Source organism: Eimeria maxima, genomic scaffold, assembly GCF_000499605.1.
Source record: "Eimeria maxima Weybridge genomic scaffold, Emw_scaff140, whole genome shotgun sequence".
In the NCBI taxonomy this organism is placed as follows: domain Eukaryota; phylum Apicomplexa; class Conoidasida; order Eucoccidiorida; family Eimeriidae; genus Eimeria; species Eimeria maxima.
The window spans coordinates 32,676-55,612 of NW_013564369.1; the positions used below are offsets into that span (position 1 = coordinate 32,676).

The 22,937-nt window shown below is 48.8% G+C and overlaps 3 protein-coding genes across 3 annotated transcripts; 1 reads left to right on the forward strand and 2 right to left on the reverse strand.

Moving 5' to 3' along the window:
- Positions 1–4,127: 4,127 nt before the first annotated feature.
- EMWEY_00016990 (hypothetical protein, conserved) lies at positions 4,128–5,976 on the forward strand (the record flags this gene model as incomplete). Its single annotated transcript, XM_013479838.1, has 6 exons — positions 4,128–4,190; positions 4,382–4,697; positions 4,845–4,914; positions 5,165–5,519; positions 5,610–5,712; positions 5,930–5,976. 6 exons carry the CDS (start codon positions 4,128–4,130, stop codon positions 5,974–5,976), a joined length of 954 nt encoding a protein of 317 aa, XP_013335292.1.
- An 8,547-nt stretch (positions 5,977–14,523) lies between these two features.
- Positions 14,524–15,066, reverse strand: EMWEY_00017000 (hypothetical protein; the record flags this gene model as incomplete). The annotated part of the gene is made up of 1 exon (XM_013479839.1): positions 14,524–15,066. One exon carries the CDS (start codon positions 15,064–15,066, stop codon positions 14,524–14,526), a length of 543 nt encoding a protein of 180 aa, XP_013335293.1.
- A 4,050-nt stretch (positions 15,067–19,116) lies between these two features.
- EMWEY_00017010 (hypothetical protein) lies at positions 19,117–22,818 on the reverse strand (the record flags this gene model as incomplete). The annotated part of the gene is made up of 7 exons (XM_013479840.1): positions 19,117–19,484; positions 19,875–20,139; positions 20,410–20,830; positions 21,036–21,443; positions 21,794–21,893; positions 22,173–22,522; positions 22,721–22,818. The coding sequence occupies 7 exons, from the start codon at positions 22,816–22,818 to the stop codon at positions 19,117–19,119; spliced, it is 2,010 nt and encodes a 669-aa protein (XP_013335294.1).
- Between the last annotated feature and the right edge of the window lie 119 nt (positions 22,819–22,937).

Genomic DNA, 22,937 nt, shown 5'->3' on the forward strand with positions numbered 1-22,937 from the left:
ATCCACAATATGTGGATAGGCGACAGCCTTGCTCTTAGAGAGGTGCAATGGAGAGAGTGCAACAGTACAGGCAGAGTCTAGAGTGCAACAGTACAGTACAGGGTTTCACACGCCACCGAAAGACCCAAACCCTGCTTTGGGTAGAGGAGCAGCGAATCGTGCTGTGGTCATCTAGGTGGTTGAGTATATATTAGTCGCTGTCGCAGAGGGTCGCGCAATTGCCATACAGTGCCTAAAACTTGTTTATTGATGGCAGCCTTAACGTTTTTGTACGCTACAACCCTTCTGCTTCATTGGGATTGAAGGATTCCCATCATACGGCAAATACACAGGGAAATCGTGGAATCCAGTTGATGATTGCCTGCAGTCACACGGCAGCAAGGCGGAAAAACACCAACTGCTGCAAAATGTAATACATGCCGTGCACGAAGCCTATCTTGAGAAGCTTGGGATGATCCCAACAAGGTAAGCCACTGCATATTCTCTTTTGTTGCTTCTATCCCTAGAGAAAGAATATGTAAGGCTCTGATGATATCTGGTTGCCAACTCAGTTTGACGTGCAATATCACGGGGCTGCCCAACAGTGGGCAGTTGACCTTCTTGAGGCGTTTTGCTCTTCTCGTGGCCATTATGACCAGAGATGCAAAACGCCTCAAAGTGTTGCTGCATCACCGCCTGTGGGTACCCAACAACACTTGTTGTGCTCTTACTCAGAAACAACAGGGAAATTTTACGGAAAAACCTAAAGCTTTGGAAGTGCCACATATCCGTCTCTTGGTCTCCGGGAGGGTAAGGCCACATGCAAGGCCTTGTAACCGAGTAGTTGCAGGGTTGGAGAGACAAGACAAGAACACCGCTTTAGATAGTCATTAATCACTAGTTCACGAGGGGTCCAGGAAACATTCTGATAGTTGATCAGAGTTTGCAAATATTCTGTTAAGGTGTTCACGTTTTCAGTTGCACACGATGACGAATTTGCAGCTCTTGTCCTGCCACTTCAGACGGGAAGCGGTCGCCCAAGAAGTCATTGTTGACTTTCCCTGCTCCAAACGGCAGGAGGCTCCTGAAGAAAATGATATCGCAGGAACTTCCACAGAATATGAAACAATTGTCAGCCACTTCCTCCATGTTATCTTCGAAAGCTCGGAGCGATTAGAGCAGGGCAGAAACTGCCGCCCAAAGGTCTCAGCCATCCCAGCTACTGATGCCGTTGAAGGCTCCAAACCTGCACACAGGAGGACACCGCTACACAAGGTTGAGGTGCGGCTTTACCATTGCAGGATACTACGCTCCCGCCCCTACCAAAACGCAGACATTCGGAAGACTATGAAACCAAAAAACGCGAAGGGGAAATTCATGCCTCACGAGACGCAGAATACATGTATGCGCGTATGTGTCCCTCCCGCTCGTCAAGTTCAGGAACTTTCGCAGATGTGCAGATGCATACGGTAACAAGCTTGGGTTTAATTGACCAACTTGCAAATATTTTCCAACGTCTGTCGCCTCTGTCATTTCTTGCTGAGCCATCATGCATACTGACAGAGGCAGCAGGAGTTGGAGCATACCTGCAGTTTGGTCAATTAAACCCAAGCTTGTTACCGTTGTTGTGCAGGCGCTCTACCAATTTGTATAGGATGCTACAGCGGTACAGCTCCAACCCCACTGAGCTTGAGGAACTGACCGAGCTCTCATTTTCGAAACCGGCCTCACAAGTACATAAGCGTTGTACGCACTGGAGAAGACCATCGCAAGAAACTAACGAAATTCAAGAGCAAGCAGCAGCTCCAGCCTACGCCGCCCTCTCCGTAGCAGGAAACCGTCTGATTGAGGCAGCATCAGGCGAAGCCAGCAGGCGCAGGCCTCTGTCGTCAAACTCGCGAAAGTCGATGTTCCTAACTCTCTCCAGGCATTTAAGCGCAAGAACGTTCTCTCGCAGTGGCAAGCCACAACCAACTGGTTCCAATTCTCCTGGCCGGATGAGACCGCAACGCGCAGTACACGCGTTAGCAACTGTGACAATATGAACAAATAGACAACGGCCCATACCCTAGTAAGTTGGGCGTGGGCGCCCTTGTTTTTGCGCGGCGCAGCGACTGTGCTCATCCCGACGGAGGCGGTGAGCATCAATACGGGAGAAAGGCAGAGAATATCAACAGCAAGGAAGCACAGTGAATGGCCGCCTGCGCATCAGAGCGGAAGAAGGCAATACAGTAACTCATTGTCCAATAATCAAGAAGTGCTGCCAGCGTTGGCATCCAGAAGCACATCAAGATCCACCACTACTGCGCGCACGAGCAGGGAACTCTTGTCGGTCAGAGTCCCAGCGCGGATGAAATGGAGCCGCTCGCACCGGTCGTATCCAAGTAAGAGACGTCCATAGGTAGAAGACCAGTTGACTCATTGTTCGCCCATTCAAACATAACAGTCCCGAATCAGGCTGATTATTGTGGCCTTTGCAGCCCAGTGCAGCCCTGCGGAGCAACAAGCAATGCTCGGCGACCTTCGCAACAGTTTTATTCTCCCGTATGCAGCATTCAGAAGATTGCCGCTGGTAGGTTTTTGAAGCATGATGCCTAATAGTAGACAATTCGAATTCACGATTCCTCCTATTTGGGGAACCATGAGTTATCGTGACTGCACAGGGCGATAGCGGCTGGGCGGGAGGTACAGCTAGACACACCTGCAACTGCTTTTTGAAGTGAAGATTTGGACGAATACTGCTGCAGAATGGAGAATCCTAACTGCGTCATTGTGCGATCCCGTTATCAGGGAGAATGGAAGGTCGTTCATTGGTCTGCATTAAGAGGAGCAGACTTTCTAATGCCAATAGCGTACCAAAACTATCAGGAATCTACAAAACCTCTAACGGTAACTCCCAGACAGATATGCTGGCACTACTTCGTGAGGTTCAACAACTTTTAAGTGGGTGATACTGGCCGTTTTTGTGTTATAATAAAAGAGCTAGATGTCCTGTTTTATAACCATGGTCCCTGCAGATATCCCCGAAAATCATGAGGGGTCGCATAGTGTCGGTAATTGGCGAGCGCGTGCCGCTTGAGCTATTAACGCATCGGCCCCTTAGCCCAGCGCAACTGGCTGAGATCCAGGTCTTCCTGTCTTCAGGACCAGTAGCTAACTTCGCGTTTACATTTTGTCATCTTGTTCACTGGGTCGCGTTTGGGCAGACCCAACGTGATGCGACCCAAGACAGTTTTGATGGTCGCGCAGTCGATATACAGGGCTATGTTGACAGCTATTGTTCTCCTAATTCTTCAACCGCCGAAACTGTTGTCACTGTTGCACCCCAAGCACCCGACAGCAGACAACGTTCAGGGCAATCAGAAAAGCAGGCTGTCTTGAATCAAGTCCAGCATAGCCTGAAAGGGGTAAAACCACCATTCGCAGCAGAAGCGCGTTGCTCGCCACCTGATGTAGATCCAAACTCCGCAGAAAATATTCTGAGAGAGGAATTTCTGCGCCTCCGTAGAGCAGAACCTAGCAGCAGCCTCTTGGAAGGAGGAAACTCCAGTTCCAGTCGAGTGATCCGGAGATGTGGCGTACTTCAACGTTCATCCCAAAGGGAGCCGACTGGAGGAGTGTATGCAGTAGAGACCTGCGAAGAGCTTGACACTCCACTCAACACGTGTAGGAAAAGGATGAAGGTGCTTGCTGCAGCAGAGGCTGCATATCAAGATGTTATGAGCAAGATAAAAGTGTGTCAGGGACCACATGGATTGCGGCGAGCACGATATTCTAACCACTGGGGCTACACAACGGAAGTGCCTTTTTTTTTCCAGTGCATTGCCTGTTCCATAGTGCGTGATGCAACTCGGGTAATGCGCAGAGCTCATATGGATCATTTGGCATCTCCCTCATATGTCCACTGTCGGTGCTGGCGGTGAAAGAGGCCGTGGCCTGGGCTTTAAGGCAGCACTTGCCAAAGCTGCTGAGGAAAAAAGCTCTTCAGCTCGAGCTCGCAGATCGTATCAACGCTCTCTTTGCTCAGCTGTTCGATCCACAAGGATATTTCTCTAGGTAAGGCTCGATTAAAAAAAGCTTTAGGCTGTTTCAGGCTGCATTATACGCTGCTACCATAACACCAAGCGGTCAGAGGCGAGGATACCGCAATGATTATCTGCAGGTTTCCTGCAATCGACGCCCATCCTGTTACCCAACAGCTTCAAAAAAAGGTGGGTTTCGCCTATGAGTTTCCTGCTGTTCGTAGATGGTATATGACAATGAAAGAATGTTTGGGCCCATAAAAATGAAGAACTCGGCTCTGTATCTATTTGTCTTTAAACGAAAACTGTGCCAGCGGAATCTAAACATTTCCCAACAATTCTAGCAGGGGAAACCAAATATTCGTGTGCATGTTGCTCAGCTAGAGAAGTACCAGGCCAATTGCCCTAAGCCGCCAGCGTCTACAGCTGAGTGTTTTCAGACCCTCTCTACTCCTTTGGATCTTAGCAGGTGTACTCAGCATATTGAGTCGGAGGTAAAACAACTGCAGGGTCAGGTCTTCAAGCAATCGTCATTCTTGCATCTGAGAGAGGAAAGAAAGGCAGGGGTAGGGGATTCGCAAGCCAAAGAAGAAGACCCACAGCACAAGTTGTTGCGACTCCAGAAGGAGCAGCAGGAACTTCTCGGCCGTCTTGATCCCAAAGCATTCGACCCTATTAGCAACTGGAACTGTCCCGGTGAGCCATTTCTCTGATGGTCTAGCCCGGACACTGAAGACTCATTGCCCGTCCACAGAAAGGAATGGCTGTGCCGTTGCGTGGCGTAAGTAGGGGCCAATAGCGAAGCTGGGGCTTTAAACATATTTTAGGTGCAGTTTGTGTCAGTCATGCCAAGTCAGTTCGTCACGAGCAAAAAACAGTTACAGGAGCTAAAAGCAGCTAATCTAGCGGTCTTGTAAAATTCAGGAACGCTACCTCGCCTGCCACAGGAACCCCAGAGGCAAAGTATAGGTCCGCTTTCAACGATCCGCAACAAGCTTTACTCGTAAGTATGGTCATACTGTCGGGCCTCCTAGACTTTCGTTCCTGCCGTCTTCTAGACACTTGCCTAAAAAATGAAGCTTCTACGACGCAACCCAAACCGGCTGTGTTGCGTGGAGGCATGCTGCAAAATTTTTTTTCTCAGTGAAGTGTATGCATTTCAGAACCAGCCGTGTCAAGCTGTACGAAATGGTCGGCGCCTTCCGGCATAGCGACCAGAGGATACGAGCGCTGACGCAGCAATCCAGGCGGCACCACTACATGTACTCGGAGTTGCAAGGGCCTAGAATGGTTCGCAGGTGTTCTTCCTCCGCTACCATCTCTCCCCCGAGGGGAGTGAAAGGGAGCAAGCCAAAGTATTCCAAGAACTTGTCGTTGGGTGTAGTAAAGGATATCAAACCTCGGAAGGCAACAATGCAGGCCAAAACACTCGCTGTGGACAGCGAAAGCTCCACTGGAAAAGAGCAAAGCACAGTCGCCTTCGAATGTAACAGCCCAGGTGCTGATTTGGCCCAAGAGGTATGCGTCACTCTACATAGGTCAGCAAGAGACTAACAACTGCATGTCTTGGACTTCTACAAGGCTCTTCTTGTATCGCTTTCTACACAGGAAGGGGTGCAAAAAGATGAAACGGATGAGAGAGCGTTGAACTCGGACAGAGGTTCGTGTGGGCCGGAACCTCCGGAAAATCAGCAGGCTGACTGTGATTCCGGTTGGCGGATTGTTTCAGTTAGGAAACCGTCAAGCACGAGAAAACTACGCATGTCTAGAATTCATGACAAATCTCGAAAAGTCGCTGGGGAACAGACGCAGGCAAGCACTTCGCGTCCACGGGATTATTGAGTAGTTTGAATCGAAACCGTAGGCTCTTTTCCCCTTACGCCGAGAGATGCTTATAGTAAGGACTATTTATTGCTGGTGTTTTTCAGGTGGTGGCGACAAAAGATTCGAAACGCCGGGTGACTACCGTGTCTAGACTACACGATAGGACAAGCAACACGGAGGACTTACAAGGTAGGTAATTCAAGTCTCAAGGGAAGTCTTGGATTTCTTCTCCAACAGCACAGTATTGCCACTGAGGTTTTTTTCCTTTTTCCTGTGTTGTGTAGGTGAATGCGGTTTGCTCGATTCTATATATTCATGCCCGGATTCGCGACACAGAGAGTTTAGACGAACACTGATTGCGACTGTGGAGGAGCAAGCAGGGCAAGAGCCGGAAGACACACAGGACCCAATACCTTTATTTCTGTCAGAGGCAGGATGCAAACAAATCGGTATTATAGGCTGCTACGGGAAGCGCAGATCAGAAACCGCAGCTAGCCACCACCACAGCAGAAAGACGCCTCAGGAAGTGAGAAGACATACCGCAGGGGATCCAGCGGTTTGGAATGTAAGGCGTTGTGTCCCTAGATTGAGTGGTTTGGGCACCACGAAGAAAAGCGATTGCATACATCTAGATGTCACAGAGCTTTCCGAAGCCACTGCGCATGTAAATAGTGGAACGGCCTAAAATACACATCATCTTGAGTATGCTCATGTTGAGAGGTCTTGGTATCGGGATTAATATGAAAAGACACACATAATGATGTATCTGTCATTAACAGCAGGGAAGGCCGAAACAAGCCGAACTTTTCCTAAATCTATGAATTGTTTTCAATTTCCTGGAATAACATAAATGCTTACTCAGCCAGTGAAAAAACCAATGCTTTACTCATCGTTTGTACTGTAGACCGCTTACAGCAGCAAAGCGGGCACCAGCTAACGAGAAGTAGCCTAGCTCAACTGGTTTTCCAAGAAGGAAGATATAGCATTCTGGGGTACCAGATTATAGGCAAGCGGTGTACACGTTTTCTAAAATAGGCGAAAATCTAGAACGGGAGTGCGCAGCGTATATTAACACAACTGAGCAACGGGGCTACAGAATTCTTGAAGGAGGACGCTCGGCATACCAGAAACGCATACAATTGGAAGCCATTTGTGTTGGTGTTCGGTTCACCAAGACAGGACCTTCACGCTTTCTGCAAGGAAGACGCGAACCATCTTAAATCGTAGTGAGATGCAGTAGGAGCCAAACTCAAATGAAGGTGGGTTTTTTGATTATTAAACAGTGTCTTTAAACTATCAGGATAAGTCTGACAACCCCAGAGCACAATGCTATTTGGAGCATTTGGGACTGGCTTGAAGGTTCAAACTCAAAGTGGAGAAGCGCTGCCCATATGAAGCCACACGATTGTACCGCATTGCGTCATATGGCACTTCTGCTCTAGGTTTGGAAGTTGATAGTAAACGTTTCCTGGTAACCAGCTAGTATGACGTGGGTTAGGGGATGCCATTAGGACAGCTTTTAATTCACGTTGAATGCAACATTCAACACGTCCCTATCAACGTCAATCAAATTCCCCTATGTGCATTTTAGTGCTTTGAGTAATATGTAAAAAGCAATTGAAAGTGTACCCCGCTGTGGTTTGTTTTTACATGCGAGTGGACAAATAGTCAATTAGACGGTTAACTTTTTTTTTTACCGCTGCTGAGTAGACAACTTCAAAAATATTGCCATTTAGCTTGCAGCGGCCGGTAATATTTTAATATAATGTAGTCAACTATTGTGCACTAACGCAATCCAGCATCAAATTCCTAGAATGATCACAATTCTCCAATTCATTTCCCGTGACTGAATCTTGATTTTCAACAAATTTGTAACTTTGCCACCCACTCAGAGAGTACTGGGGACGGCGCTATCGAGCCTTTTCCAGGAAAGCGCTAGTTTCGCACTGCACTCAGCAAACGCAGAAAACATTGGTCATAAAATTCCCCTATATAGATTGTAATGCCTTGAGTATGTAAAAAGCAAACAAAACTGTACCGCGGGGTGCGCCCCTTTTACATGCGGCTGTACAAATGGTCAATAACATGGTGAAAACAAAGAACGGATTTTTTTTTTTTATCCCTGGGGGGGAGTCGGCATCAAAAATATTCCCACTTAGTTTGCAACGGCGGGAAATTTTTCCTTCAAGGTTTTCAAACGTGGCAATGCACCATTGAAAAGCTAGACGGATAACAATTTTTCAATTCATTGCGCGTGACTGAATCTTGATTTTCATCAAATGTGTAAATTTGACAGCCAAATCAGAGAGTACTGGGAACGACGCTCCCAACTGTTTTTAAGAAAAACTCTAGTTTAGCGCTGCACTCAGCAAACCCGGAAACGAGCGTTGCCCAAATAATTTCTAATGCACGATTTGTGCCAGCATTAGTTATTGTTTTGAGTGTGGAACCCTGGAAAGCCAAAGCGGGTGAATTACTAATAAGGCTCATGTGCACGCCATGTCATTTCGAACTTCCCAACATCTTTAGCCAATTTTTGGCTCTCTGCTTCCTATATAGCCTGCGCGACTAGCAACAATAGAATACCAAAAGCCAAACCTCTTTTTCCTCAAGTGCAAAGTTTCGCAATACTCAGTGTTCTACTTCAGTTTATATTGCTCCCCCGCAGGGAGTATTCTGTCAACGCATAAAGATGATAGTCGTAAACCCCAATATGTGCATCTCTCTTACGGAAACTTGATTTTCGCCTATTGAGAAGGCGTGGTTACCATCAAGCGCATATTTTCTTGGGCGAAAAAAGGCTTAATACTAACAAAGTGAAAATACATTATGTGCTGGATTCGGTCTTTGGCTGTGGTGAAAAGTTGTGCCATCATATATTACTCGAGATTCTATCAGTTCTTCCGTACTCTTCTTTCAATAAAGGTTTTCGGATTACCTGCCACTGGATTACATAACAGGAGTTCGGTGATCCCTTTGGTAGCAATGCCGCCTCCTTCTCCCTGCTCCTGTGTTGTTCAAAAAAAAACGGGAGAAGGTCTGTTCGCTTACTACCGCAGTTTAGCTCTTCTGCTTTTTCAAACTATGCATGCAACTGGCAAGTGAAATGCCAATGACTACCTTGCGCTATGCACAAATGAACAGGCTGTCTGCACTGAAAGGTCGTATTCCACTGGCTATCTGAATGCCTACAATAAGTGATAAAACTTGCACAATTCTTCTCAAGTTTGCCACCACCGAATTGCTTTTGAACTAAGCCGCTCTAAATTATTCCAGTATTCCTAAAATGTATATGTTTGACTACGATGTTGGTTGCAGTAGCATACGTACCACCAACACAGAGAAATAGCTATGCAGGAGACCTCTTACTTTGCCTGTTCACGCAACCAAGCTGCTCTTGGTTCCAATTGTTCTACCAAGCGCTATTTGCTCTTGTCCTAGAAGCGGCCCTGGTTCACGCTTACTACCATACACCAACACAAATCGCTCGAAGCATTTATGTTGAGCATAAGCACCTTCGTAGTTCTCATAATTTGTAATGTCACTTTTCGAATCTGCCACGGAGTGCCTCCCAGGTCGCCATATTCAAAAGCGGAAATTCGGCTGCTAATGCCACTTTTGCCAGTGGCCCAATTACTACACCTGCCCCGGGACTGTGTAACTGTGTTTTCTGCTCTCGGGTAGCATATTTAGATATAACAGGGCAGGTTGGCTCAGTTGCGCATTTGCTCGAGCTTTGTGCAACTGCGGCAATTCACGCTTTTGCTGCTCTCCGGTGGCATAGTGAAAACAAATAGGGCAGGTTGGCCCGGTTACGCATTTGCTCGAACTGCATGCAAATGCGGCAACTCACTCCTTTCCACCCATATGGAAAATTACGTTTAGAATTTTTCGGTGATACGTGAAACAGCCCAGCTTGGCAACCAGCAGGAACCGTGACTCAGACGCCGTTCAACAGCATCATAGAGCTATTTCGCTAAGATCATTTGGCACAGCGCCTGCAAAGCTCTAATGCGAAACAGCTGAGCTTCAGACAACACGATTCAAATCAAACAGCACCAAACCCCTGCACCAATGGTACACGCGTGTACTAACCAACATGCGAATCTGCACCGGATGCCTTAGTAGGTTAGTCCGTGATATATTTCGGAATCTCCTGAAGTGTTAACCACCGCAATATATCCGCCCTGGCAAACATTTCAGGAGATTCCGAAATATATCACGGACTAACCTGGCTAATTCAGACAGCGATATGCCAGCAATGTGTCTACAGCCACTTCCCGCAAGGTGTGATGCAGAATTAGTTTCCTTTTGTTGTTACAATCTAAACGCTGTTCCGTTAGCTGTTGAACAGCAGACTCCTTTACTCACTGGCGGGCGAATCGCGCATTTGTGTGTGCATAGCACTACAGCCTAACAATAAATTCTGCACATATTCCAGCGAAGGATACTGTTGGTAACCAAATCGCACATTTGTAGGTGCATAACCCTCAAACCTAAAAATAAATCCTGCACGTATTCCCGGTAAACACACACTAAGAAGACGTTTCGCACGACGCTTTTCCCCAGGCCTGCAATTGTTTTGAGCCGGCACGACGGTGAAGGATATTAACCTCACGCAATGAACCGATGCGGGATTTGGAATATCGTCCACTTCCACTGTCGGCTGTAGCTGCGCCAGCGAAGACAAGGCAACAACAGGCCCTGGAAGGCATTTTTTTGTAGTTCTTCCCGATATGCCTAATTTCAAGAACTGCAGTGACATACAGGCTGTCCATCGCCATAGGCGTTTTGTGGTTTTTTTATACCGTTGGGGTGCCGATATATACAAGAACTCACGATACACACTGAGTATAAAATCATACTAGAGTATGGTGCACCAACCGAAAGCGTAGGCGCAGTTCGACACAATGTGTAACACTGTCCCTATGCATAGACATTGTGTCGGGCACGGCCTAGGTTTCCAGCCAATTGACAGCCCGCCTAGGAGTGCTCACTTTATAAGAAGGCATTGTTCCTAATCCACCAGGAAATTGCATGCAACGGTAAGGCACGCATTCCTGTTGCCAGCAATTCAGCGATAGTTGGTCCGACTATGATTCAACCTGACTCGGCAAGAATGCCGCCAGTGCTTACGGCTGCTTGCAGTTTGCAAGGAGTTAAGAAACTGCTTCTTATTATTCCGTCGGACGAACCAGGAGATTGTGCCCCTGCGGGTGAACGTGAAACAACTTCACATGGGGCTGCACCCCCCAGATGACCGCAAGCATGACCCGCTGACTGCATCGCGCGACCGCGTAGTCCTGGAAGCCGTTTCACAGGTTGAGGGAGTCGGCCGATCGCTCAGCAAGTGGTTGCCCTCAGGGCCGTGACCTAGGCCACGCCCACTGTTACACCCCTCATCAATGCAGCCGCAAACCGGAAAGTGCAGTAGTGAATTGCTCCCTGCTTGAGTTCCTCTCAATGCTGTCCACTCATATACATACATGTTTGCATAGAGCAGTATGCGCCTGCGTCGTCGCGGAAATATTTCTACTGATAAAAGCGGTGAAGGGCGATTTTTACGTTGTTTTGGCTCAGCAAGCTGTTGACTGCAGGACCATAATTCCGTGGCTTTCTAGAGATTCCCAGAGCGATTCAACATGGTTGCCACCCTCGTGCGGACGACTGGATGGGCGTACACGCTGAACCACGAATCTCCATTCGTGGTTCAGCGTGTACGCCCATCCAGTCTGTTGCCTCTTGCTCGCTAGGGAAGGCTTAGCCCCTGGATACGAAACGGAAACAAACAGGCTGGGCTACACACTCCTATTCGTACTTTAGTTACAGTGTTTCTCTTTGTAGCGGATATGGCGAGTTCATGGAAACACAATTCGCAAAGGATTTCATACATGCGAGAATTCTCTGCTGACATTTTGAGAAACCGTTGAAACCCCCTGTCAGTTTCAGTAGCTGTCCAGATGTGCCAGCAAACAAGAAACTTGCTAAACATGACGCGGAACAAGTGCAGCAAGTGCACTTTCTCAGTGCATGGTTTACGACATAATACGTTTGCTGGACGCCATTGGCTGGCGATGCTGGAATAATATGTCGGTTACCGTTGACGCTTCCCTTTGTTGATGTACTGACTCCTTTACTGTGGCGTGCTGACGGACGGATGGCAACTAATTCCCAATGCCGCGGAATATGCAGGTAGCGACCGCTACCCGATTGCATCGCCATCCATTGACAATCGTTTGTCGTTGTGTGCTACACACTGTTGTCGCATGCGAAGTAAGGTCCGTTCCCCTCCTCACTGATCATGAAGGCTTGCAAAGCTCATCGTTTAGTAGCATCAGATGCAGACATATGATGATGTGTCTGTGCCCGCACGAACGGTACATTCCCACAAACGTTTGCCAAACATGCACAATCGTTCCTGTTGATGCAACGTTCGTCGAACAACTCGCTCAGTTGTTAACGTCTCCACATTATGCTAGAGCACGTTTGCTCAAAATGCACAACCCTACTCTAGCATGCTGTGTATTTCCCTGCTGAGAGCAGGGAAATATGAATATTGTGAATATTCCGGCATGGCTAGTGCTTAGAGGAGACGGATATCCTAAGCATTGACCATGCAAACCCATAATATTATATCCTAAGCACAGAGCAACGCTAACTAAAATTTGCAGGCACACTTGCAAGGTATTCTGATGATGGCTACTTAAACGTATTAGGAAAAGTAACCTTATTCGTATGGTCGTTTTTCTGATTGCGTAGGGTTGACCTGAGCCACGGTGAACTCAGATAAGCTATTGTAAAAGTGCCTAAAGCAACCACACCAGTAAGCAAGGTTTCAGACAAGCGGAGTATAACACATTCAAGTCCCGAAGCGGTCTTCGACACAGCCCACCAACGTCAGGATTGTATAAGGCTAACTGCTCAACTGGTTGATCAGGTGGTGAAGCCGGTACTGAAGGGAGGTGAGGTAAGCGGAGCAGCCAAAACAGTCAAACGTCGCCTACGCTGCACCTCAGCATGTAGTAATCACAAGTCCATACAGCCCCCTTGGTAGGAGAACAGCTGCCCGAGAATGTGAAAACCTTCTGCAAGGGAAGGATGGAAGGTCTAGCGTACGCTTTCCGATGCTGGCAAGGCTGGTGTAGCTCTCTGTCTCATATATCTACACATCGGACTGGTCAGATATTCTTCCGCCAGTTATGCCGTAAACGGAGATGCGCCTGACTGTTTCATCGATGCTCACAGCCCGTGCTTGGGACAATTCACAGCAATATGTGTAGCACAGTTGCTGTCGGTCAACAGTGGACGCGCTGCTACCGGATGCTGCCGCCCCAGTTATCTGGAACTGTGACACGACGGAAGGTTGCCTTTCTTTTTTCTTTGTAAAACGTCTTGCTGACGCGGGGATCTTCTCGGACGTGACGGGACGCGCGCGCATGCTTGACCCAGTGCGAGGTCTTCCACCTTGGGCATTGGTGGATACAACTGTGAGCTCCAGCGCTTCTCGTTCTCGCCTCCACCCTTTGTAGGTCCAAAGTATTGAAAATTAGACCACACCCCCTGTCTGTTGGGTCAGCTTCCTCTCGCATAATCAGATGCGGTCTGCTAACTATGAATATGGCGCATGCCCCGTTGCAATGAATAAACACGTCAGCGTGCTTTGGTCAGAAGACAGCGAGGTTCTTTGGAATCTTAACTGCAGATAGCTTTGCTGGAAGCACCCCATGTTGCGCACGACGCTGCAGATAGCTGGAACATGATTCTGCACGTGGCCTGCATGCGCACACCAAGCTGCAAGCACGCTCAAACCACAGGGCATCTGGCTACACGCGTATGTTACACAGTGAGAGGAAGGTATACCTATGTAACAGCAGGTTTACACCACACACACACAGACACACACACACACACACACACACACACACACACACACACACACACACACACTACTACTACTACTAAAGGTTCAGCCTCCGCCTCACGTGAGCTGGCATTTGAGCATACCAGTTCATCGCTATTACCGCAAAAGAAAAAAGAATGAAATGCACAGATTCCGGGTATGGTTGCGGTCGCAGACGGTAAGATGTTTTTCTTCTGCAATTTCCATGTGCATCTGCAGTGTTTTACTATGCGGTAAAGACTGAGTTTAATGTTGCCCTGGGTATCGGTAAGGTAATGAGCGTCGTACGTGCTCAAAAAAAAAAATTCTGTGCTTAACCAGCGTCAGCCGGTTGCTTTCTTGTGCTTTTTCAGCCTTGCATTGCATCGAGCGCCTTTGGCTTGGCCCCGCTCTCGATCTCCATGAAGGCACAGTCCTTGTAGCATGGTAGGCAGCTGTGTATTTGCACTGCTACTGTTTGCCAAAGGTCCTCCCAGATACGATATATCTACGCCACGATGGGCCCTTGTTTCGTTGAAGTCTATGGACTCTTTGTGTGGAAGACTGGAAAACAAAGAAGCCCCAGGGGGACACCAACTGGGAATAATAGCACAGACATCCGTACTGCTGCTTCTGGTGTACCGATCAACACTTGCACTGCAAAGGTCTCCTTTTATCCAACCAGGACCGTGAGGTGGGGTATGCCGATCGTCACTGGTTCCACAGCGATTGACCTTCAACAGGTATCTACTCCCGGCTCTGGTACCCTTCTGAGCAGCGATTGCCTGGAGCCCTGAATTAAGGCAGCAAAGAACAATGTTAGGTTTTCTTACTACATTTTCTGCCCAATGTTCCTACAGCTTGGGTCATGTGGCCGCAGATTCCCTCTAGTGATACATGACCCTCTGGAATGCGTAGCTCCTGAAAGAGCTGCATAGCTTGCACCACACCTGAAGTGTCAGACGGAGGGTCACGGCGAGACAACAAGGATCCGGCGCCACTACTGGGCGAGATACCCGGAGCGACCACTCCCACAACACCGAGATTCAGAGCCGCCAACTCTGGTACAGCTGGAGGTGGCTTGCTTTTGGGAAGAGGCCCGAATGCGGGGCCCTCGGCCTTCGGCTGCACCACTGATCGGTTCTTTGACGGCTTTGCCGAATAGCAAAGTAATAGTGGCTGCTGCTGCTGCAATGTTTGGCTGTCCAGGGCAGGCTGTGTCCCTAGCGGCGTTTCTGTTTCATCATTCGCTGCTTCAGACAGGGGAAGCCCATGGTCTTCGCCAATGGGAATCCCTTCGCTTATGCAACCAGGTTGCTTTCTTTGAATATCTTCGACTGAAACAATCTCCCCATCGATCATCTGTAGGTAGGGGAGCTGCTCAGCTAGTACAGAACGCCATTGACGACGTTGGCAGGCAGGATTCTGCTGAAATCTGCATGAGAGAAGGGTTGCACGGTCCCAGGGGAGGCGGCATGTAATCACGCGACACACGAGCTAAATCCGAGCGGGTAGGCTCTGAGATTCAACACATTTGGATTTTGAATTCATGGCACAGGTAAACATTCCCTTTCCTCAAATAATTTCACATCACAAATAATTACAACAGAGAAATTGTCAAGTCTTCATAGATGTTGCTGCTGTGCACAGTACCTTAAGAAATGCTCTTCAGCAATATTCAGCCTGTTAGTTTGTACGGTGGGCTTACCCTATTCGCGTAAGCTTCGGTAGCTGAACAAGGCACTCTGTGTGAGTGAAGTCGGGTATCCTATTTTGAGCAATTCGAAGCTCCTCCAGATTGGGTAAAAATGGAAAGCCGGACAAAGACCTGTGCAGCAAAAGGACAATTTGCTTGTTTCAGTTTTTTCCACATACATCATAATTGCCTTATCTCCTCTAATACTCGGCTATAAATTCTCTGGGACACGTAATGATCCACAAGGGTGTTCGCTCTGGTGCACAAGGTGGCTGCTGTGTCAAAGTAGTTGGTGGCTTCGCGGATGTACCTGAGTCCATTTCGCTCCATTATCACACAGCGCAGAGTATCGACAGCTCCATGGAATGCGTCTGGATCTATCCTTCTTATTCGATTATCGCTTAGATCAAGCACCTCTAGCCTGCAACAGCTGCCAAGACCTTCCACCCTTGTGAGGCTGTTTCCACACAACTGCAGTACCCGAATGCTCCCTAGCGGTGCTGCTGCCAAACTCTTTAGACTGCGGAGGGAGTTGAAACTGAGGTCGAGGCGCTGCACACAAGGCAAAATGGAGCAGAACAATTGTCAAATTAGTTGTCTTGACCCGATGGAGGACTGCCTTAACTGCATTGCACGTGGGAAAACCAGTGATGCCTATTCACACCTCCAGCAGTGGCAAAGACATCAGCCCTGGTCCATCAACCCCACCCAAACCCCCTGCTGCGAGGTCAATTTTGTTATTTGCTACAAACAGCTCCTGCACGCATTCACAGAGGTTAACTTTTCGCTCTTCAGCTGAGGTATTCATGGTGCAAATGGAGGAACCAGGCACTGCATATGCGTAGGGCACCTGAAGAGCGGCTGCATATGTTCTAAAGCTCCATCATATTGAGGACTAAGTGTGCAGTTAGGTCACTGCATTTGCAGCTTCTTTTTCCCCTAACGTTTCACTGGATATGAACTGTCATGCTACATAGCGGGTTATGTTGGTACAGTGAGTTCGAAAACTATACTCTCAAGAGGGGCAAAGTGCCCAATGAAGCCAGACTTGTAATTTTGTTTTGGTTTAGATTAATGCTAAGCAGAAAAGGAAAATTTTGCTCGGTTATGACGTCCGAAATACGACGGAGGCGATGACCCGACAAATCCACGGACCTACAACGGAAGAAAAAAAACACGAACGCGTGCAAGAGCCGTTAGTGTTCGCTTACGTCATCCACTGTGCTCAGGATGGTTCATATGGCATAAGTAGGCTAGAACAGCCAATACTTAAGCGGAAACTGATTCATTGAGTTGCGCGGAAATTGATTGACTTGCTTGCTGTCAACAAAGGTGATTGGAAGGCCATGCAACGCAGTGGTTTTATATTGTACAGCGAGTAACGGCAAGAACCCATCAAGATGGATTTTAGTCAACGCACACAGCCACGAAACGACAAGTTGCTTTAGTAGGCTAATCGAGCTTGCATTCGCTTGAAAAGCTATATTACTGCTGTTTACGCCCCCCCTTGTACATCTTCATAAAGAACAGATATTCAGGAGCCTCCTACTTTACGAGCATATTGTCAAACCCAGTCACCCTACACCCGCACCCCCAATGCATGTGAACAACTGCTAGGTCGTCAACACGCACGTGAAAGATGCGTTATCAGTTGACCCGGCGTACCCTTCAAGACACGGTAGTTGCTTCCCTAAGATTTGTTCCAGCAACTCCCTTGTGAGCCTTCCTGCGAACATATGCTTTACTTCCTCCTTTTCGTCTTGCCGTGGCTCAACTCCGTCCAAAATCCTTAGGGAGGGGAGCAGGTAAAGAGAATAAGAACGGTATTCTGTCTCCATGCTTAAAGGCGTGTTCCGCAGATCGAGGACACGGAGAGATGGACACCGAGACAAATGCATTAGCGACCTGCATGCGCAGTAAACGGATATGTGTAAACACGTTGAAAAACACGGAGTGCGAGTGCAGTTGTTTCTCAAGGAAATAAGATTGTTGACTTCGCATTACTTCCATTTAACATCGATAAATTTAACTTCTTGTCACCATCCCCAATTGATGCAATTCAACTGGAAAGACAAAAGCAGGAAATTATACAACTCTCATGATAACGCATACGATGCGTATACGCGCTTGTAGATGTGGATACTACGGCATATCGTTGGGCACGCGTTTATTTCTCTACTACAGCAGCGGCGAGAAACCAAAGACGTAGAAAGCTGGAGACAAGTGTCGTGAGAAGTATACACAGAAGATTGCACACATAGGCAGCCCGTTTTCAACGGCAGTTTCAAATGTGGTGCGTTTGCTTCAAAATTCGTTAGTGAATCACCGAAATGCTTGAATGTTGTTGCTGCTCAAGTACAACTGGGTAAGTGCCGGAAGGCCTTCTAAGTGTTCCAGTTGCTGCAGGTTGTTGCTTTCAGCGCAGAGGAAGACAAGGCGTTTCAGGTGTTGCATGCCGGGGGGGAAGGAGACGATACAATTGTGGGAAATGTCGAGGCACTCCAACAGGCAAAGTGACTCAATTCCTTCAAGGCTTTCAATGCTGTTGCCATCAAGGAGCAGCTCTTCAAGGAGATGCAGTCCCAGCAGACCCTGCAAAAGTGATGTGCAATGCAATACCAACGATTAAAGACAGCACAATATCGGTCAGTTTGTGCAAACCTTTGGAATTTCCTACTGAGATCGACAGCGAAGCATATGGTGTCATTTTTCAGCTGCGTGTTGGCAACCAACGTAAGCTTAAGCAGGAGGTACAGTCTGCCTTTCCCACATCTAGGCTAGTCACACAATGGTTGGGGAATAGCGGGTACGCGCCAGATGAGTGAGCATCAGGAAGGCCGAAGACCGGCGGGCCTTGCAGTAGCTGAGCCGTATGCGTGCGAGAAAAGCGAACCTGGATGCTGCTAAGATTATTTTCAGACAACTCCAGCTTTCGCAGCCCAACTAACGTGTGTATACTTGGGGCTTCGCGTAGTCGCAAAAAGGACATCTCCAAGATGTCCACCTTTTCTCTCCAATTGCTCCAGCTGAATTCAGGCCCACCTACGTGAGTTTCTAACCGGAAGTGATTGCCACCAGCATTTGGGAGATGGGAATAATGCGAAGGGGGCCAGCAAGACTTGGAACTGTTGTAAGGCCGCCAGCCACACATCCTAGCTGTTCTGATAGCAGCAGCCACGGAGCAGAGGCCCCCACAGCCCTTCGTTTGGTGTGCTGCGTCGGAATTAACCGGCTGTTGGGGCGGTGCAACAGACGGCACAGCCATTCGCGGAGTGAGAGCGTCGTTGTGGCTGTTGCTGCAGCTGCAGCTGCAGCAACAGCAGCAGAAGCAGCAGCATTGCTGAGTTGCACCCCGGCATGGAGGAAGCAACATGGCGACTGGGAGCGGGTCATGATTCTCCAACGGTCTCGAAGCTCCGCTTATCCCAGGATAACCGGTTCTAGGAATTACTAAAGAACATGCCAAGAGCTGAGCATCCTCTGCCTTACAGGTGCTGCACAAAACACAAACATGTCGAATACTTGGCGTGTGGGAGGCATTCGAAAATATAAAAAAAGAAGCAGACACTCAAACCGGCATCAGTACGCATGTAAGCATGATTACTCTATCCATTTAATATAGGTGATAGACCCATAACGGGGTCATGACCGTCTCTAGTTGTGGTCTCCCTTTGCTGGCAGCTGACAATGCAGAAGGCGACAGGCAACTCGTGTGATTACCAGTATCGCTGGCCTTGCGACTCCTCCATGGAAGAAACCTGCGCGGCTGCTGCGATTGCCCAGCACCGTGGCTCATTTGGTGTTGTTGACGGTTGCTGCAAGCCAGAGGTAGCCACCGCTGGTGCCGCTATTGCAGATGCATAGTGAGGGGCTGCTGCAGCCACATCGACCTGGGTGGGTATGGGAGCGGTTGCTGACTTCAGGGGACAAGTCAGAGGGTCTCCTGCCGATGCTGCCTGCAGCGGCCGCCCGTCCAGCAACTCCAGCGCTGGCAGCAGCTGTTGCAGCTGTTGCGAACTGTGTGACCCCATGTACAGAGGATTCCCGGCAAGCCACAGCTGCCGCAGCTGGGGAGCAGCGGTCCCTGCAAGAGTTACAGCACGAGCACAACCCTTTTGTCTCTCAAAGATTGCCCAATGAACGGTTTTGTTGAGCTTGAAGAAGTTGAGACGTTCCACTTTTTGCAGTCTTTACTGGGGTCGGAGTCATATGCTTCTTTGCTAATCCCACAGAAGTCGGAATTTAGAAACGTTATTTGCTCAAGAAGTTGGTCACCAAAAGTAACCCGGAATGTCCCGTGGAGGAATATCGCTGAATGCTGCTATCAACTACTGCGGACTCCCGCACGCTTTAGCATGGTACTTGACTACTCCTGGTTTGGCAGATGCAGCCATTCTCCTACTGCTCCTCTCTGCGCTTTTCTATTTATTTCTACGTGCGTGCGTGCGGCTGTATATCTGTGGGGTGGGCGGACCGACGGGGGTAAGATCAGACAAGAGCAGCAGGTGGTTAGCAACCAGGCACAGTTGCTGCAGACGGGGGGCCCCCCAGAAGCCGTCGAGGGTGCAGAGTTCATTAAAGCTCAAATCCAAGACCCGCAGCTCCGGTAGCTCTATCCTGCTGCTCCCGTTGGGGGCTCCTGTAACGGGGTCCGTTGGTGAACTGGGCGACTCTGATACTGGCGGGGACTCTCCAGGAGCGTCAAAGTTGCGCAAACCGTTTAGGGGCAGCAGCAGGACCTGCGCAGCATAACAATTTCTTCTACATTTCATGTAGCTAGTCTGTCTGCTGTTGATAGCATAAATTTCCTACTTGACTGCGCTCTATAGGGAAGGTGTGTCCAGCTTGTCCCTGCCCCTCTACAGTTATTTTGTGGCACCGGCAGCTAATCGCTAGCGAAAGGCTGAGGGGCATCCGCTGCAGCACCAGCGAGATATAGTGCGCTGACAGCTTTTCATGTTTAATATACTAATTAGGCGTCTGCGGGGAACCGGGGAATGTTTGCTCACCCTAAGTCTCTGAAAACTTAAAAGAACCCCTCGACTCAATGCAATGAGATGCGCATTGCTACTAAGGCTTAAAGAGAGAACATCGCCGTTGCAGTCGAGCTGCGCTTTGCAGTCACCGGCTTCCCAGAGGGATGATGCATGCTCCCCAGGGGCCTTCTGCTGTCTCCCTAAGGATCCTAATGAATAGGCATGGCGTGGGCTGCCAAAGGTCTTTAGCAAGACCTGCTGCAAGTGGCTTTCGCCGAAAACAACTTCTTCAACTGTCGATACACCCTGTATGCGCTGGAGGGCCTCAGTGCGGACATTCTCTCCACATGCCCCAGAAACCGTCTCGCAGTAGCCCTCTGCTTCGAAGGGCCGTTGCGTTCTTGTCCGTTTCGTCAGTTCCTTCATGTGAATAAACAACAGGCTCCTAGCCATGCTGAGCCAGGCACAGAGTTAAAAGGGCATCACAGTACAGCCCTGACGTGCAATACAGAGCTACTGTTATCGTTGTTTCACGGGTCTTTTCGTTCTATGTGGAGCACTGTGTTCGTCCCTCGCCAACGCATGAACACACGTTAGCAGTCGTGCAAATCGCTGTGGATACCCAAATGCGTCCAGAAAACAAAGAGGACGAGACGTACTTGATGAGGTCTACGAAGGGAGCAGCACAGCGAACTGCATCTCCTGTTCCAGAGCTGTTGTGCTGAACGCTGGCTGGGGTCGTTGATGTGCAAGTACCTGGGGCCCCAATGGGGCAGTGGGACGCCTGATCAAATTTCTGTGTTTGCGCTTCTGATTTCGTCCCCTGGGGACCTTCCGCCTCTACCGCAGACTGCCGGGCTAGCCGTGCTGCGTCTGGCGGGTCGCCAGGTGCAGCAGCTACAGTAGAGCTTGCTCCAGCAGCCGCAGCTGCTTGTGGAGTTGTTTGTTCAGTTGTCGAACTGTCCGCGGAGTTGCAACGAGCGCGAGAACTGGAAGAAAAAGAATTGCTTGAGTATGAGAACCGAACGAGAAAATGAGGAACGAGGCAGTGAGGCTCCAGAAACCACCTTGAACAGAATACAAAAGCATTGAAACACAGGACGACACTGTCTTTTACAACTTCTCGCACGTACCTGACGAGGTGAAGTTTTTACAACTGCATGTTTTAGCTGCTTGCTTTGCCCGAAACATATGCAAAAAGGCCATGCGCGTGGTGTTTGGTGTTCCTGTATTAGTTGGAGGTGTCCTACTGGGTTTGCAGTGTATCTACTCCTTCTGCCCGCCTCCCATAAAATTAGTTAACGAGTGCACCTACAGTTGAACTGACAAAGAATCCGATTTGCTATGCCTCGAGATGCTAGCTATAGCCCCGGCCGCCTATATGGTGCTCCGCGTATCACAGCGGTGCAGAGCTTACCATGTTTTTATCTGTGGATTTGATATGCGCTGCTTATAGACGCTGGCAGGCCCAGGGAGAGCGAGCGCACATAGACCTGAATCATGCGTGTTTTCAGTTGCTATGGAAAGCACAAACAAAACAAAATGTTGAGAAGCGTATTCCTGTAAGCTGTACTACACGCTGCTGTGTTTACAAAGAGGTCGAGGAACATGGCCATGCAAAAGGTACATGCATTTTGCAGTTCAGGGCAAGGCCGGTGGAATCTCAGCCTTTCAAGAAAACAAATATTTCGTATAGTTGTGAACCACCCGGTGTCAATGCTGATAAATCACGGCATGTTTGTCTATCTTCCGAGTGGGGCTGAATTCCCTTGCGTACGTTGTGTGCATTTGCTTACCGTGTTCCACTTCCGACCCGATTATAATTCCTTTGGATGGTCCTCGTTCTATCAAATTTGGGATTTCCTGGTGCGTATACCCCACGGGAGTGTCTGCCACTGACTCGTGAAGGAGGCATCGACACAGCAGAACTTCCCCGTCAGGCAGCCCCAACCGGCCGTCTCTAACTGCTTGCTGGACAATAGAGTGGTTGAAAGTCCCAGCTGTTTCTTCTTGGCTTTCCGCGTCCTCAGTCATCGATAGAGGCCGGTCGGAATGGCGAGTGTCTTTAGGCAACTCTACACTTGCTTTGGCCAACTCAAGTGTTTGCCGTGCGATGGCCTGGAACGATTCATTTGAGGTCAACGAACTGTTCATACAAACACAGAAGCCCTGCTACCGCTTTAGTAACTGACTTGATGCATACGCACGCTGCTCTCAACCAAGCAACTGCCTCCTGATTCAAGCTCTTTAAAACGTTTGCTGGGATGCTCCTAAGAGAGACCTGACCATGTCTATATTGTACCATGTATAGTGCAATCATGTATAGGAGAAGTGACTTCCTTACTAGAGACGAGGTAGATCAGCCTCAGCTAAGCCGTTTGACGCTACTATAAGAGGACAGCTGTGGAGCCCACTTCTTCGGGAAAGCAAGTCCCCATACATCCCGCTGGTGCACTGCCTGGTGAAACATCAAAAACGACTCACGAAAGCAAGTCACCATAAATCCAGCTGGCCCACTGCTTGGTGAAGCTTTAGTGGTTATATATATATATATATATATA